This window comes from Herpailurus yagouaroundi, unplaced genomic scaffold, assembly GCF_014898765.1.
Source record: "Herpailurus yagouaroundi ecotype Mexico unplaced genomic scaffold, PumYag 197, whole genome shotgun sequence".
Classification (NCBI taxonomy): Eukaryota; Metazoa; Chordata; class Mammalia; order Carnivora; family Felidae; genus Herpailurus; species Herpailurus yagouaroundi.
The window spans coordinates 5455684-5472352 of NW_024412428.1; the positions used below are offsets into that span (position 1 = coordinate 5455684).

The following is a 16669-nucleotide window of genomic DNA, read 5'->3' on the forward strand; positions in this document are numbered from 1 at the left end:
AATCCAATCTAATGGAGGGGCGCCTGGGTGGCTCAGTCGGTTAAGCCTCCGACTTCAGCTCAGGTCATGATCTCGTGGTCCATGAGTTCGAGCCCCGCGTCGGGCTCTGTGCTGACCGCTCAGAGCCTGGAGCCTGTTTCAGATTCTGTGTCTCCCTCTCTCTCTGACCCTCCCCCATTGATGCTCTGTCTCTGTCTCAAAAATAAATAAATGTTAAAAAAATTAAAAAAAAATCCAATCGAATGGAAGAGTGGACACCATCCAGTTCACTATTCTGAATCTGAACTCCTAAGAGTGGCTAAATTGTGTCACCTCACAGTACAGAAGCTGTAAATGAATTTGTATCGTTTCCCATCGGGGAGAATGTGAAAATGTTTTGCAATTGCACAGAAGACAGTTGGATTCTGGTTATAAATAGGGGCATATTTGAGGTTAAATGTGTGAGAAGGAAGTGTACATATATACTAGGCAATCAAGAGGTTACACTTTTCTAACAAGACATTAATAGAGGAAAAATACACGTGAAAGCTTTATTTTGGAGAAGATATGTGATTACGCTACTAAAAAAAGGGGGGCGGTTAAGAAAAAGAAAAGTATAGAGGCCAACTCAGACTCTTCAGAGATTTAATGCTCAAAATAAATTTTAAAAAACTTGCTGAAAGTAATTGAAGATCCCTAATTATTCTAAGGGCAGATATGTTCAGGACCTAATACCTCCATAGTCACTGAAAACAACTCACAATCTGCCTGTAGACGTTGAGGAAAACAGTCACCACTGACACTTACAGTCATGTCCTGTGGAACATGGAACATCTGGCGTTCTCGGTGACAGATGGCTTGCTGGGCAATCATCTTCTGTATTAACAGGTACCCCAGCTCTCTGACCTCCAACGTCCCACAGGATTGAGGAAGAGACCCCAGAGGAGCTTGCTGCCACTGCAAAGGGAAGAAGAACTGCCCACGTATGTGGAGTACTATTTCCACACAACGTCTTCCTCCTCTGGCCAGACGTTATTCAGATGGAGAGGTGCAGGAAGACTGGAAATTCACTGGAAGTTCTTGTCCAGGAGTAGTATTTGTGAAAATGCCTCAGACTCAACTTATTAACTACGATCCTTCACACAGGGTCTTCAGGTCCCATCTCTTTTCTGGACCCATCCTCACAATACAGATCCCGCTTTGTAACTTTCAGGAGCAGTCCTCCCGTTGTTTGCGGACCAAGCATTTCTGCTTTTCCAGAATGCAGTTGAGGGGGAAAAGCACAAGCTTTGGAGGCAAACGGTCCTGTGTGTGACTCTGAACTCTGCTACTCACTATGTGAAGTGGCAATAATACTTCAAGATCTTGGGAGGCTTAAATTATAAATTCACGTTAAAAACTGAAAGGAAAATAACCACAGGGCAAATAAAAGGTAGTCAAGTACAGGTCAATGCTACTTGAAACTATACACATCTGGGATACAAGAGGGAAAGCAGGTGGGAGGCTGACAGTTTTGAAATACAAGTTTGCAAGGCAGCCACACTATCAAGAATAAGCTCTAAGGACACAACATGGAGCACAATATTCAAATGAAGCGTTTCAAACTATTTGTTCCTTTCTATATTGGAACCATAAGGCATGCAATCATTGCTAAATAGAGGCTATAAATAGATAAAGAGCCTTTGTATTTGTCATCAGCTTTGTTTACTGGGAAATGAATGAAAATATTACAGAAAACACTCCTTTGTTCCCGACTAGGATACCAATTTACAAAATATATGAAGCCTGCTGCTTAGCGGGAACTTTCCATAAACTGTACAATGTAGTTCTATTTCAAATGCCGATTTGGGGTCCCTTCAATGCTGGTCCTACCATGTCTTGCAAAGGACTAAGTCAAAGAATCAACGTGCTTGTATTTTTTCCTTTATCCCTACTTTTTTTCATTTCCCCCTTTCTGTGTTCTCCTCTTGATTTTCCTAACTGATCAAGCCAGGGAAGGTAGAACTTGCTGAAGAATATTCCACATGAGCAAAAAATGCTGGATTTAGTCTCTGGTCATACTGGGAACAAATGGTATCACGGAAACGAGGGAGAGGTGCATATTTAAGATAAATGTCTACATTGGCATAGCTTGTAACACCTCTCTCTCTTCTATTCGGGTGATTTTCCATCTGTGAATATATCACTCTCCCACTTCATACTGAACAAGAAACCAAATAATGTCCTTTTTTCCCAACATTTTTATTCTCTTCTCTCTCTTTCCAGTTTCACTGCCATCGCGCTAGGTTAGCTAGTAACTGAGGATGAGGATAACGGATGACAAAAATGACCACAGTGGTTCCTTTATTAAGGTTTTTTTGCTTCCCCCTTCTCTCTACTCCATTGTGTTATGAACACTACACCACACCAATTTTCCTGAAACATGAAAAATGATCTTACCATTCGCCACTAAATTCACCAAGAGACACCAAAAGTTTGTAAGGTGAAGTAAAATTCCTTAGTCTGGCATTTAAAGCATTCAAACCTCCCAGCCCCATGATTGATCTACATAAACCATTTACTCCAAACAAAGTCATGACTCTTACTAAACGCTTTCCCTCCAGGTGTTAAATGCACTCCCTGAAGTACGCATCTTACCTGATGAATATAGTTACTTAATCAGAAGGAAAAACAATCTTGAGATACACGTAAATCTTCCCGAATCTGGTCCTGAGGAATTTGTTCTTGTGGTTTTCCCCAAGCAGTATCACCACAGGAAAACTGTGTCATATATTCATTTAATTCAGTAACTCATTAAATGTTCTCTTCCTGTGAAGATAGGTACTCTGTCCTCAGCTGAATCCTCAGCACCTGTAACACTGTCTGACACCTTGTAGGTGTGAAATTTTTCTTTTTTTGAAAAATAAATCACAGGGGACCAAGAGAAAAGAAGTTCACATACAGCTTTGTTTTAATATTTATTGGTAGAAATAGATCTTCAATGCATACTTCGTGTTCATATAAATTCCACATTCTCTTAAGGGTTTTTTGTTTTGTATTATTTGGAGTTTTTGGCCTCCAAGTAAACTTAACACATTATCTATGCATTTGATTCTTCATAGACTTTTTTTTTTTTTTTAATTTTAAAAGTAAATTTGAGAAACCATGCATATTTGTATACCTTACTTAATATAATCCAAAGAATTGTTTGCACATTCAAACAAGTCACAAAAAGGCCGAACGCAAGTTAAATAATCTATATGTACTAAAATGTCCATGTTCCATTTCTGAGTAAAGAAATACTTGTTCAGTATTACATATTGCTTGCTGTCTAGTAAGATTGTCAGAGACGCTTCAGTAAATTATCTCTATTTTTAAATATCTATTTCCTCCCAGAGATGATCCTGTAAATGTTACACATTGTGCCATATGCAGTAATAGCCCAAAAGCTTAAATAAGAACCAAACTGGTAGTTTTTAGACGGAATATTTTACCCTTAAAATTATATATCTATATATACATATATGGTATGCTGCATATTAAATTTAACATTTCAAGTAACTTAAATATATAGAGCAAACATTCAGCCAAACACTCTCTCATGAAAAGATATTGTCCTTACAATAAAAAGTTAACGAAAGGCTTATTTAGACACCATTGTCTGGACATGGCACTAAGCCTATGGAAGTTGAAAGTCCACATAAAGTCTGCTGTGCTGTTAAGAAAAGGAAGATTGATTGTTAACCTACTGAATTGTGCAGATACAAAAGTGCTTAGCATGACGAAATTACCAAAATAAGAACATTTTAAAGATTATTTGGTTCTAGCAATATTGACTATTCTGTACTTGTCGATAATTTAACATTTGCCATTTTAAGTTTTATATAAATTTTTTTAACAAGTTAAAAAAGCACACAAAAAATAGTGCAAACTATAATAATCTGTTCTTCTTCATCCTGGTTAGCTCATCACAAAGAATTCAACAAAAGGGTGCTTAAATACTCAGCTCTACTAAAATGTACTATTTGAACAGACCCAACGCTTCACCCATTGTTTGCTATGCTGGACCCTAGAACAGGCTGCCGACAGATGGGGCAAGTGCAATTCTCTGAGAGCCAGCGGTCAATACAATGAATGTGAAATTCGTGCATGCAAGGTAATTGCCTGAGCTTGTTTCCAGTCACATAGTCACTGATGCAAACACTACAGATTTTGCCTAGGTCACTATCGATACTGCTATGCTCATAGTTCCGGGTGGAAAGATTGTCAATCTGCTCTTTGGTTAAACCACGTATGTGATCCTCGTCATCACCTTCATTTAGTAAAAAGAAATGAGCAAGGCGAAGGATAGGTAGTGTTCCAGTTTCAACTAAGTTATTTGAATTTCGCGACTGCCGGCCACCTCTGCTATCACTGTTTCGGGCGGGAGGCTGGGGAGTCTCGTTTTCACCACGCATTTCAGAGCTGTCTTCTCGGGCCCGCCTGTTTTGAGAGGAACCTTCACTGTGCTGGCTGATGTCATTAACTGCACCTACGGTGCTCAGATCTGAGTGCCTCTCTGGTAAATGCTGACCATGTCTCGGAACCTCTGACTCAGATTCGGCCTCCATTAAAGAACTCAATTCTCCAAATCCAGTCATGATCTGCCTTAAAATGGACCGAAGAGCCACTGATGACGGTTCCACAAGCTCATTCTCAGAAATCCTCCGAAGAGGAACTGTGATAGTGCTAACATAGGTTTGAACACCTGACCGCTCTAAACGAGAAATAGTTCGGCGAAAGCCCCCACTATTGCTTTCGATAGTGACTGTATTTTCCGCTAGCCCTACCCTAGATCGAGTTCTACTTGCAATACTATCCCGATCTCTGTTTTCTCCAGGACGAATCCTTCTCACTTGGAGATCCAGTGTGATTGTCGGATGTCGTCGTGTAGCAGTTGAAGATCTGCTAGATTCTTCTCCTTCCTCTACTGTTATTCTTGACACAAGTCTTGAGTTAGAGAATGGAGCATAGGCAGTACCTCTACGTTCCCTATCCTGCTCTAAAAAGACACGCGTTATACCTCTCCTCCTAACAGACCTTCTGACGTTTTGCTGTAAAGGTCTACTTTCTCTCTGTGAGTTACGATAAACAGTGCCACTTTGTCTCTGAATTGGCGAGCGGCTTCGACTACTGAAAGCAGGCCGTAATCTTATTGGCTCTAATCTTTGGTTTGTATTCCTCACTGTAACATTAGTTCTAGCCCCATTTTCCCAAACATGTGCTGCTCCAAACCGTTGCCCCTCCCTCTGCCTGAGTTCACTACCACCCAACTGGTTTGCATGACTACCGAAATCAGCACGCGGAGCTCTCGTTCTAGGAATGCCAACTGCTCCCCCAATGCCATTTCTTAATCTTCCCAATGTTGAGAAAGATCCTTCTGCTGAATTCTGCCCCCTTGAACCAAGCCTAGTCCTTGGGATGTTGGAGCTACTACCACTGTGATTCATGGAGGTTTGGCTTCGCGTTCGCCTAGCCACAGGACTGGCTGACCTCTGTTGCCTATTTGTAGTACGATCCCTGCCAAAATCTGAAAGTGGAATGCCTGTCTCATCTTCGCCATGAATTTCAATTTCTCTATTCTCATGATTTATATGGATTTCCAGACTAAACCGAAACTCTCCACTGTTTGGGTTTGTTCGACTCACAGCTCTCCAAGTTTGGTTCCCATTTTGTCCACTTCGGGTCGCGTTTCCCGTGCGTCGAAACGTGTTCAACCATTCTAGCAGAGAATCTTCGTTTGAACTTTCTCTAGGGACTTCTGAGTCTGGAAAGCAAAGCAAATCAACTTAAGATCAGTTCCTAAAATCTTTAGACTTTTATTAAAGCTTACAAGATAAATTTTTTATTAAATTCAATAATATTTAAGAACATCTATGCATTTTAGTGAATGAAAATGGCAAAAAGTTGGAATTTCTAAAAGTATATACTAGATGCATATTATAATACATTCTGATGTATTATAAAACTATAAATACTGTTTATGCAAAGCTCTGAAGAAATCCTCATTCTTACTTTCTCTAAGCCCATTACTGGCAAAATATTAAGGCAAATGAGGAGGCGCCTGGATGGCTCAGTCAGTTACGTGCTTGACTTTTGATTTCAGCTTAGGTCATGATCTCACCATTCGTGAGTTCAAGCCCTGTGTCAGGCTCTGTGCTGACAGCACGGAGCCTGCTTGGGATTCTCTGTCTCCCTCTTTCTTGGCCCTTCCACCCGCCTGCATACTCAACCTCTCCCAAAGATAGATAAATATTTTAAAAAAACTAAAGCAGATGAGAAATACAGCCAATACTAAAACAGTACATTTAAATTGCTTTAGCCATATGGTAAAATCAGTAAAATATAGTGGCAAAACTTATATATAATTCATTGTGAATGGGGTTCTTCTGGTAAAGGGAAGTCAACATTTTACAGCTAGAGGTATTTTCATGACCTCAGGAATTTTATCCTATTTCTCAGGAACTGCCAACACTGTACACTTTAAGAAATATGCCTTTCTGAATACATATTAGCACTACATTATGTCTTTATGTGAAGCTGGGAAACTTTAGGCATGCTACCTAAGTTCTCTATGACTGTACCCTTATTTGTAACTTGGAGATAATAAAAGTATAAATGTCATAGGATTATCATGAGAATAAAATACTGGATACAAAATGATTAGTACAATACCTGGCATATAGGAAGCATTCAATAAATGTTAGCCATTATGAATATTTTCTGTTCATTTAGAATGTAAGCTCCAGGAAGATGAAGAGTTTTATCTTATCTTATTTACCGTTAAATCCCCACCTCTACAACAGTATGCGGTACAAATCAGACTCTCTCAATTAATGTTGAATGAATCAATTTAGAAAAAATGTGCCCCTGATAAACTTCCATAACACTGCTACTACGGGAAGCTTAAGTTTTCCATTTTTAACCAGTGGATTATATAAAGGGAAAAAGTCAATGAAAATCATTCTAATGCACATGAACTATACAGACTTTAACCTTTAAGTTTATTCTACACAAAAATGGCCGTTAAATGAGATGGCTTTGATTTCGTTTCAATCTCTTATAAAAATTTCTTGTAAAAACCATTTTTAAATATTAAAGTTAAAGCTATTAATCAACTGCTGGGTCAATAAAATAAACCACCTTTAGCCATATTTAAAAGATACAAGCTATTTTACATGCGGTAAGTACATTTTCCATTAAAACATAGTAAAAGGACCAGCATTACCAGCTATAGCAATATGGTATAACTTCCATATCTACATATACAGAAAAAAAAAGGAAATCCAATTTCCATTTTAATTTGGAAAGAGACAGGAGTAAAAGGCAGATAAAAAACATGCTAAAGGCAACTTCCATCTTCAGTTACTAGAACGTATGATGATGGTGTGCGTAAAACAGTTCACTAATAATCTAATGAAAACCGTCCTGCCCTACTCCTTTTACAAATGCACTGTAATGGTCACGTGAACAGCCTGGCCATTGGGTGCAGCCATGTGACTAAGTTCTCATCAGTGGAATAGCAGTGAAAGTGATAGATCTCACTTTCGGACTGGTGCCTGGACCTCTTTCTGGAACCTAGACCTGCCAGCTAGAACCTAGATGTGGTTGTGACTTAGCTGGATCATGTACACAATATCCTGGAGCAGCAGCGTCCAGTGAAACTTTTAATATGCAAATATGAAAATATGCAGCAGTGGAAATTTCTACGTCTGTCCTGCCCAATGCAGAAGTCACTAACCATATGTGACTACCGAGCACTTCAATGTGGCTAACAGGAGTGAAAAGCTGAATTTTAAATGTTATTTAATTTTACTTAAGTTTAAATGGTCACATAGGACTAGTAGCTCCTGTACTGGATGGTACAGTGATAGAACTACTCTGCTGGCTGGGTTCCAAGAGGATTCATGGAGTAAAGCTTGCCTATCTCCCCTGGACTGTTAACAGGAAAGAAACTTGTATCTCACTGAGCCGTTGCATTTTTGAGTTTTTAATCGTCTTTGCTCTAATACAATAATCTTAATATGTGAAATGACTTAAAAAAAAAAAAAAGTGAAACTACCAATAATGAATACCTCTGGGGAAGGAAGTAGAACTGGTAAGAGGTACATAGAGTTGGCTTTACTTTTAATTCTATACACTTCTGTTTAGTTTGAAATTTTTTCACTTTATTTTTTATAAGAACTTTTTATGACTTAGTGTTTGTTCAGTAACACGACAAACACAAAAATAATAAAACTAACAATAAAGACATGTTTTCTCAATCTTTCTGTATTGCTCTGTAGAAAATTTTAGAAGCTAAGTTTAGTTACATTACTTTAAAAGAAGTAGTGTGTGCATTCTAAGATTAAAAAGAATTATGCTGGTGATTAACTTCATGGTATACTATTTCACATACATGAGCTCCCCAAGGGCAATCTGTGTGTGTAAAAGGTCTTTGTATTCACCCCCTGTCCTGTACTGCCTAACTAGGCTGCTTTGCACATGATGGGTAAATACTATCTGAATGAGTACCACAGTAAAACTGGAAAACATTAAAAACAAAAGTACTGTCCAAGATCTAGTAAGTTCATGTCTGCCACTGCTCTAATTAAACCTGTTCCTAATGGAAAGGAGTCCGCAGTACCTCTGGTATCTGTCCCACTTCTCAGGTCAGGCTGAGATGCTCTTTGTTCCTTGACTCCATCTAATCGCTGCTGTAGTTCTTCTGATGTTATTTCTCCTAAAAACAATAAAAAATTGCTCAGTGAAACTAAATACCTTAAATGATTGTTTTATGAGAACTCGTGAAGGGTAAGACTAATAATCTTTAGCGATCTGCGAAAGACATTCAGTTATTTTCATGGTCTGTTACATTGAAAGACAGTTAAAAATATGGGGCGCCTGGGTGGCACAGTCGGTTAAGCGTCCGACTTCAGCCAGGTCACGATCTCGCGGTCCGTGAGTTCGAGCCCCGTGTCGGGCTCTGGGCTGATGGCTCAGAGCCTGGAGCCTGTTTCCGATTCTGTGTCTCCCTCTCTCTCTGCCCCTCCCCCGTTCATGCTCGGTCTCTCTCTGTCCCAAAAATAAATAAACGTTGAAAAAAAAAATTAAAAAAAAAAGAAAAAAGAAAAAAAAATATTTAATTGATGCAAGTATACATCATTTTGGTTGTGTTTTATTAAAATAAAAATAGAATTTAATTTGAATACTTTTTTAAAAATCCTCTCAGTTGATACACTTAGGAATCTAGAAGCCCTAATTCGTAGATTTTTATTAGAGTTAAGAGGAATTTAAAGGGAAGTATTTCTAGGAAAAACTCTGAATCTTTATCTGCTTGAATGTTACCTCAACAGGTCATTATATCAGTCATCAATATACAGCGCGCAAATATGCAATATACAAATATATCCTGTACAAACATACAAGTTTCAATTAGTTCATTTCTGAAATAAATTTGTAAAAAACTTATGGAACACACTAGACTTTTGAAGCATTATTAATTCAGCTAAGTAAATAAATAAATTATAACACCTGAAATTTTTTTTTTTTTTTTAATGTTCATTTATTTTTGAGAGAGAGACAGAGACCAAGCGGGGGAGGGGCAGAGAGAGAGTAGACACAGAATGTGAAGCAGGCTCCAGACTCTGAGTTGTCAGCACAGAGCCCGACACGGGGCTCGAACTCACAGACCACGAGATTGTTACCTAAGCCAAAGTTGGACACTCAACCAACGGTGCCACCCAGGCGCCCCAGAACTTGGTTTTTAAAAATATCTAATTTACAACTATTACTTAAAAGAGAAACAGGGCCATATATGTAAAAAATTGACACTATTATGTACATTTGTGAGCTCCATGTCTAAGATTCATACTTATCAAAAAGAGAAGCCAGTGATTTTCTGTTTTGTCATATTACAAGGTTCTTAAATTCACAAAAATAGTGCCTCATATTTTGGGAGAGGGAAGAAGGGGGGGAAACACCCTCCTTATTTTGAAACTCCTCCTTACTATAATAAAACAAGGTGTCTCCTCTTTTACCCATATCTTACCAGGGGTGCCTAAAAGATTGTGGTCTCTCATTAGCCTGTAATCTTCATCACTGAGTTCATTAATAAACTGATAATAGGCTTCTTCTCTGTGGAGACGCTCTTGCTGCCATCTTCTCTCACTTTCACGATGATTATGGTCTTGAGATGAGGCTTCTCCACTACCATCGTCCGATCTCGATCTAGACGGATTCATACTGAGATTCCTGGCTTTCTGTTCAAACAAGATGTGCAAGATCCAGGCTGTTAGTCATGGACTACACAGAGCTTCGTGTTTTTGACTTACAGTCTCTTTACTTTCAGTTTAAATTTCGTCCCCTGCTCATATATTTCATATGCCAAATCTTGCAGTGGAGAACTCACACATGAAACGAAAAGCAGCTTCTAGGAGACAGAACACAACTGGACCTACTTCTTTGCTTAAAGCAGACTGGATTTGGTTTTACCACGCATTTCTCATAGCTGAATACCAAAGTGCTTCTCTCATTTTTCTGCCTCCTTCACTCTCTGATAAAGTTGATCTAAAACCCTCACTGATAGTTCGAATATCTGGGTACTTCATGTTAGCATACAAAAACATAAGCTGAATTATGCACTTTATGCATGATTTGAAATTGTTTTTTACTTAGCAAGCACACAGCTATTGGGAGGCTATCGTTTACATTTATTTCCAGCAAAGGTATTCTCCCCCAAATAAAACTCACATTATGTAATATTACCCTCCATTGCACTTTGTTAGGTAAAAATAATTTGGCCTACTGTATCTACTGAACAGACTTGGCAGCTGGTCTGTTAAACCTAACAGGAAACACCACACGCTTGCTCTGAGGACTGTGAATGTCTATCAGAGCACCCTGTGTCTCCCCACAGCAAACCTCATCCTCAGGCCTGGTTAGTCCCAGAGGTTTCTGAGTGCCCGTGAAACTTCCTGACCTTGCCTAGGCAAACCCTATTTTTTTTGATTATACTCAAGCATCATTCCTTAGAGGCTTACTTTTGCACAGAAAAGAAACCAATGAGGAAAGTTGTTTCACAAATATCTTAGAATTTTTTTTTATTTATTTTTGGGACAGAGAGAGACAGAGCATGAACGGGAGAGGGGCAGAGAGAGAGGGAGACACAGAATCGGAAACAGGCTCCAGGCTCTGAGCCATCAGCCCAGAGCCTGACGCGGGGCTCGAACTCACGGACCACGAGATCGTGACCTGGCTGAAGTCGGACGCTTAACCGATTGCGCCACCCAGGCGCCCCTATCTTAGAATTTCTTAAACGCATCTATTTAGTAAGTCAACGCCTCTCACCTGGGAAGGCACATCAAACTCATTTGAGGAAACTCTTAAAAATACAGATGCCCTAGATCTCATCTCGAATCCCAGATCAGAATTTTCCAAGGTAGGGCCCAGGTCTACCTTTAAAAGCTAATTTGGGCGTGCTGTGGAAGGAAATAAACTATTCCTTGACAATTTCTAGGTGTCAATAAAGGGTGTGCGTGATTGTAGCACATGACATAATGGAGGCTGGAGGATCAAATAACTAGGTGACCAGAGAAGCAACGGCTGCGCCTCTGACTCAGTGTTTAATAAGCAAACTACTTTAAATACAAAGTAAATTAGTCTACAAGTCTGAACTATGTGTAAGTATCCAGTTTCATGTACATTCTAACATTAAGTTCCAAATTTGGGGATTTTATTACAGTGACTATTATGTCCTTTTTTAAAGGAAAGATCGAATGACACTACCCAATCAAAAGCAAATTAACGTTACTAAAAACTCAAGGTTTCCATTTTCAGAATAATCACGACAAGGCCATCATTAGCAAAGAGCACGTGTGCTAGGGAGAGCAGTAATAAAATTTTTGTACTAAACATTTAAAAAATTTGAAACCCATCATAAAAACCAAGCTACCCTGACAATCACTCAAAACTTTAAGAGCTTCTTCTCGCAGGTAATTTTCTTGCACGATTAACCACAACTAAACAAAGTGAATACCTTATTTTCCTTTCAACATGCTTTCAATACACGCAGTGGTGTCCATCCTTCCAGTGTTTGTGCTTTTTTGGAGCGCTGCCCATCTGGAGCAATAAGAGAGAATTCAATCATTCAATAAATGGTCTCTTTGAAGGACGGGAATGGCTAACAAAGTCAAAGCTCTGCTGCAAAGTCAAAGCAAAACCTTCAGTGGATCCTCTTAGACGCTCGCCTAGAAAATCAGATCCCCCAAACAATTAGGTCATTAAAACCCCCCGCTAGGCCCTTTTCTCTCCCGCAACAGAAACTAGGCCTTCCCTCCCACACGGCCACAGCTCCTGGGATCACAACTCCCCTCTCAAAGGCCTTCCTTCCCACCCTGCTCCCGTTCAGATGTTACCAGGGTCAGGTGTCTTCAGTTTACTTCTGAGCCTTCACTTTCTTGCCACCCCCGCCCTCCGTCCCGCTACTGGTTCCTTTCCTGGCCGTTGCGACGCAAGCTCGCGCCGGGGTACGGTTCGCAGTACAGTAAACAAACTGGGCTCAGGGACCCAACCAACCTTTTCCCTACCGAGCCTCAAGGAACGCTTCCCTTAGCGACCTGGATTCCCACAGGGAGGCAGGTGACAGACGGTGCATCTGAGCCAATCACCAGTTAGGGGAGGGCATTGAGAGAGCAGTTAACCAATCGGAGGAGAGACGGGGGCCAAGGAGGGCTTGCTTTCCTGAGCGTCTCCCGGAAGTAGTGGCCGACCCGGAGCCTTTCCCCGAGCTCACCTCGCCAAAAGCTGGGCAGTCCTCCTGCCCTGAGGAAAGTTCGCGGCGGGCGGCGCTGCTCTCGGGTCCTGGAAGGTTGTGACCGACGGGCGTGGGCGAGAGGGGCTTGTCTCCGGAGGCCGCTGCGCCCTCTAATCGTCTACTGAAGGGAGAAGTCGGAAGCCCGTGCAGCAGCTTGGGGTCGTCCAGATGACGGGGAGGCTCTAGAGGAGGGACACAGGCCCTGGCCCTTCTTTCCCCGCTGCCAGGTCCCTCCTCGGACAAGCGCAGACGCTGCCCCGCCGGCTGGACGCTCGCTGGTGCGACTGAAAATTGTGTCCGGCGGGATCTAGGATGCTAGCGTTCCGCGCGTTCCGCCCCGTCAGAGCTCGCGGCCGGGACTGGTTGTCCCAGGGCCTCCTTCTAGAGTCCAAGTACGGGGCCGCTCAGCGCTCCTGCAGCCTTATAGTCCCAGGGACACATCCTGATTTCCACCCTTGGGAAGTAGTAGCACCTACTCTGCGCCTTGTTGTGGCTCCTTTACGGAGCCTGGCTACAGATTGCAACCCAGCAGTCTGTTCTTGTCCCTTCACTGCCCCGGTAGCACGTAACTAATCAGCCAGGCTCTTCTCTTTATTGCTCACTGGCACCTGGAAACTACCAACCCCGATCATTCTAAAGTGCTTTTATCTGTGTTTCTTCACTTTCCTGCCAGGAATGCACTTGGAAACTCCCTGCATTCATGTCTCTAGCTTTAATGCTGAGATGTGACACTTACCCAAACTCACTTCACCGTTAATTAAGCCCTTGACTGGGACTCTGCCCAGCCTGGTGTAGGCTCCTTTCCTGACCTCCCTACCATCCAGAAGGCTTAACCATTGCACAGTGCTCACACTGCTATTATTCTTCATTCGTTTGTTCATTAACTAATTCATTCATTCCTGCCTTAACTTTTTTGAAAGTTTATTTATTTAAAAAATATTTTTTTTTAATGTTTATTTTTGAGACAGAGACAGAGCATGAACGGGGAGGGGCAGAGAGAGAGGGAGATACAGAATCGGAAGCAGGCTTCAGGCTCTGAGCCGGCAGCCCAGAGCCCACGCGGAGCTCGAACTCACGGACTGCAAGATGGTGACCTGAGCTGAAGTCGGACGCTTAACCGACTGAGGCACCCAGGCACCCCGAAAGTTTATTTATTTTGAGAGAGCACACGCGTGCACAAGGGAGGGGCAGAGAGGGAGAGAGAGAATCCCAAGCAGGCTCTGCGCTGTCAGCGCAGATCCTGCCTCCGGACTCGATCTTGAGAACAGTGAGATCATGACCTGAGCCAAAATCAAGGGTTAGATGCTCAACAGACTGACCCACCCAGGTGCCCCTTGCCTTAACTTTTGAGGAGCTAGCCTATCCCTACCATTAGGCTTAGTGCCTGTGAAGAAGATGTATAGTCTTAAGCATGGGTGAGTTATTGCTTTAGTAGGGGTAAATGGGCCAAGTAAAAAAAAAATCATATTGTTACAGATACTAAAATGGAAATACACAAACAGCAACGTCTACCAGGCCCTTTGGGATATGTCTGCTGCATACCTCTAGAGACTGATCTCTTCTTGGCATCCCAGAACTACTTGAAGTTCCTCAGCAATCATCTGGGAACTCCTAAGCAACACCCAAACCCACTTTTACCTAATTTCCTTTCCCAAGACCCAGATCATATCTCATCCTCAAGGTACTTTTTCTGAGACCTCTGAAGTAACACCCTCACTCCAGCATCCAGCCCAGTATTCACACATAAAACTAGACAGATGTCCCTGTGGGGGCTCCCGTAGCTCCCTCTGTATAACTCTACCTTAGCTTGTATTCATTTACTTAACAAATACTGGGTGCCATTGTGTATTAGGTGCTAGTGATAACAGCAGGGAATAAGACAAACAAGGTCCTTGCCCTCCTTGTCAGTGAAAAAGCCACTGAGCAAATACGATGATTTTCTGTTAAGTTACAGGTCTCCTCCATCTAAGAGTCTAAAATCCTTAAATTTGAACAAATGGTTTTATTCACTTTTATATCCCAGAATTTAGTGTAGCCCCTGACACGCTGTCCTTCGCTTACTGCATGGATGAGCAGAGAAAAATGCGAACTTTCTGCAAACAGGATTAATGCATGTTAGTACAATGACCTCAGAAATTGTGAGTTCGAGTTGGAGAAAGCCACATGTAAGACATCCACAATTTAAGCAGAAGTCATTTTAAGTATCTATATGAGTTTTAAACAGTACTAATCCATCAAGTGTAAATACCTTCAAATGTTAAACTGAAAACACACACATACGTGTGTGTGCATGTGTGTGTGTATATACACATACACATATATGTGTGTGTGTATATATATATATATATGTATATATATATATATATATATATAACCTAAGAGTCAAAAAATGTAAAATCCTATCAAGTGATTTAGCTGATGGAAAGCTGCAGGTTTCTGTGACCAAATGGGTAGTATATGTAACTTGAATCCAATACCTCACTTCAGTTTTTGTAGCCCAAGACAAAGTAACTCTAAAGGGAGACGCAATATGGTAATTGGGACAGAGAGATAAATCATTCTGGACACCTGCATTCCAAGCCTCATACCCTGCCCAAATCTCTGGTCTAATGAATCTCTGTTTACCGGAATGGTACCTAGCCTCTTAGTGTGTATGCATCTTTTAAGTTCAGGACTTTTTACAATTAAGAATAAAAAGGTATTAAGAGAATTTAAACCATGACATTAAAAAGATCCTCTGTATATTTGGTGTCTTGAGTACTTACAATGGCAACCTTAATTAAAATTTAAAATGCAAAACTGAGTAGTTGAGTTAGACATCTAAGTTTCAGCTGAAATCTTGCTGAGTTTGTGGACAGCATTGGAACAGCCACGAGAAATCCAGATTCGTCATAATCATTTTTATGGTTAACTTTAAAAATTATTCCTTAAGGATTCAGGAAGGCATTAAATGCAACACTTGAAGTACTTATGGAAGGAGCATGTCTTACAGAACCAACCAATAGAGGAAAGCTGCCACTTTCAAGGTTGCTTCTGGAAGTCCTGAGTCAAGAAGGTACTGCAGCAGTTGCTACAGTACAGTGATCAGGAAGCCAACAGCCGAAAGCCTCTGTCACCACCACCATCGGTTATCTCTTAACATCAGCAAAGCCAGTAACTGGGTGCTGAATCACTACTGCAGAAGATCCTCCCCTCTCGACAACTCCTTCACCATCAAGAGAAACAGCCCAAGGGGGGTAGAAAAACGGCCTCGGCTTTGGCTCAGTTTTCCACATCTTGGTGAATACATTTTAACTGGCAGAATGTAATTTGCATTAGAACTGTAGTCACAGAAAAGTCTGGGTAATGTCACTTTTAGCGTTCCAGCCTTTATGCAAGGTGGTACACTAGCAGAAGGAAAGAATGGAGATTGAGGAAGGAAATGCAAAGCATCCAAAACTAGTCTCAACCTATCCAGTTAGGCTGGAGACTGTCTTGGGTCATGCCCCCTAGAAATAGAGTCTGAGACAAGAATTCCTGTTCAGGTGATGTATTAGGGAAGTACTCTCTGGAGAAGGGAAGTGGAGGAAGCAGGATTGGCCAGGAGGATAAAGAAATAAGAATGAACCTCAGCTGATCCCAAAAATTCACCAGCAGGTGTTATCCAAGAAGGCCAGTCTTTTTGTACCTCCATGCCATTGGATGAGGTCTGCAGGGGCAGGAGAACCATTCTCTGGGGAAGGTGGCATCGTGAATTGTCATCCAACAGAGCGGCTGAAATACAGATGCACTAGCCTATGAAGTGGATTTGGGCAGAGCCCAAAGAGAATTCACTGTAGTCGGCCCTTTGCAATGCTTAGGTCACTAACTTTTCACGTTAAGTTACTCCATCCAAGCACG

At 41.3% G+C, this 16669-nt stretch overlaps 1 protein-coding gene across 4 annotated transcripts; it reads right to left on the reverse strand.

The window, feature by feature from the left end:
- Positions 1 to 2907: 2907 nt before the first annotated feature.
- RNF6 (ring finger protein 6) lies at positions 2908 to 13068 on the reverse strand. Of its 4 annotated transcripts, none has more exons than XM_040448072.1 (5): positions 12770 to 13068; positions 12014 to 12096; positions 10028 to 10238; positions 8624 to 8719; positions 2908 to 5764 (listed from the first exon to the last, which is right to left on the reverse strand). In XM_040448072.1, the coding sequence occupies exons 3-5, from the start codon at positions 10218 to 10220 to the stop codon at positions 4002 to 4004; spliced, it is 2052 nt and encodes a 683-aa protein (XP_040304006.1). In that variant the 5' UTR covers positions 10221 to 10238; positions 12014 to 12096; positions 12770 to 13068; the 3' UTR covers positions 2908 to 4001. The 4 variants fall into 4 exon arrangements, with proteins under 4 accessions (XP_040304006.1, XP_040304007.1, XP_040304008.1 ...); XM_040448073.1 differs by lacking the exon at positions 12770 to 13068 and adding an exon at positions 12553 to 12634; XM_040448074.1 differs by lacking the exon at positions 12770 to 13068 and adding an exon at positions 12564 to 12633.
- Between the last annotated feature and the right edge of the window lie 3601 nt (positions 13069 to 16669).

Excerpts from the sequence above, each read along its gene's own strand:
- RNF6 (XM_040448072.1), bottom strand. The coding sequence starts at position 10,220 with ATGAATCCGTCTAGATCGAGATCGGACGATGGTAGTGGAGAAGCCTCA. Across the intron at positions 8,720-10,027 it reads CAATCTTTTAGGCACCCCTG|GAGAAATAACATCAGAAGAA; the intron begins GTAAGATATGGG and ends TATTGTTTTTAG. Across the intron at positions 5,765-8,623 it reads AAGTGGGACAGATACCAGAG|ACTCAGAAGTCCCTAGAGAA; the intron begins GTACTGCGGACT and ends TTTGCTTTCCAG.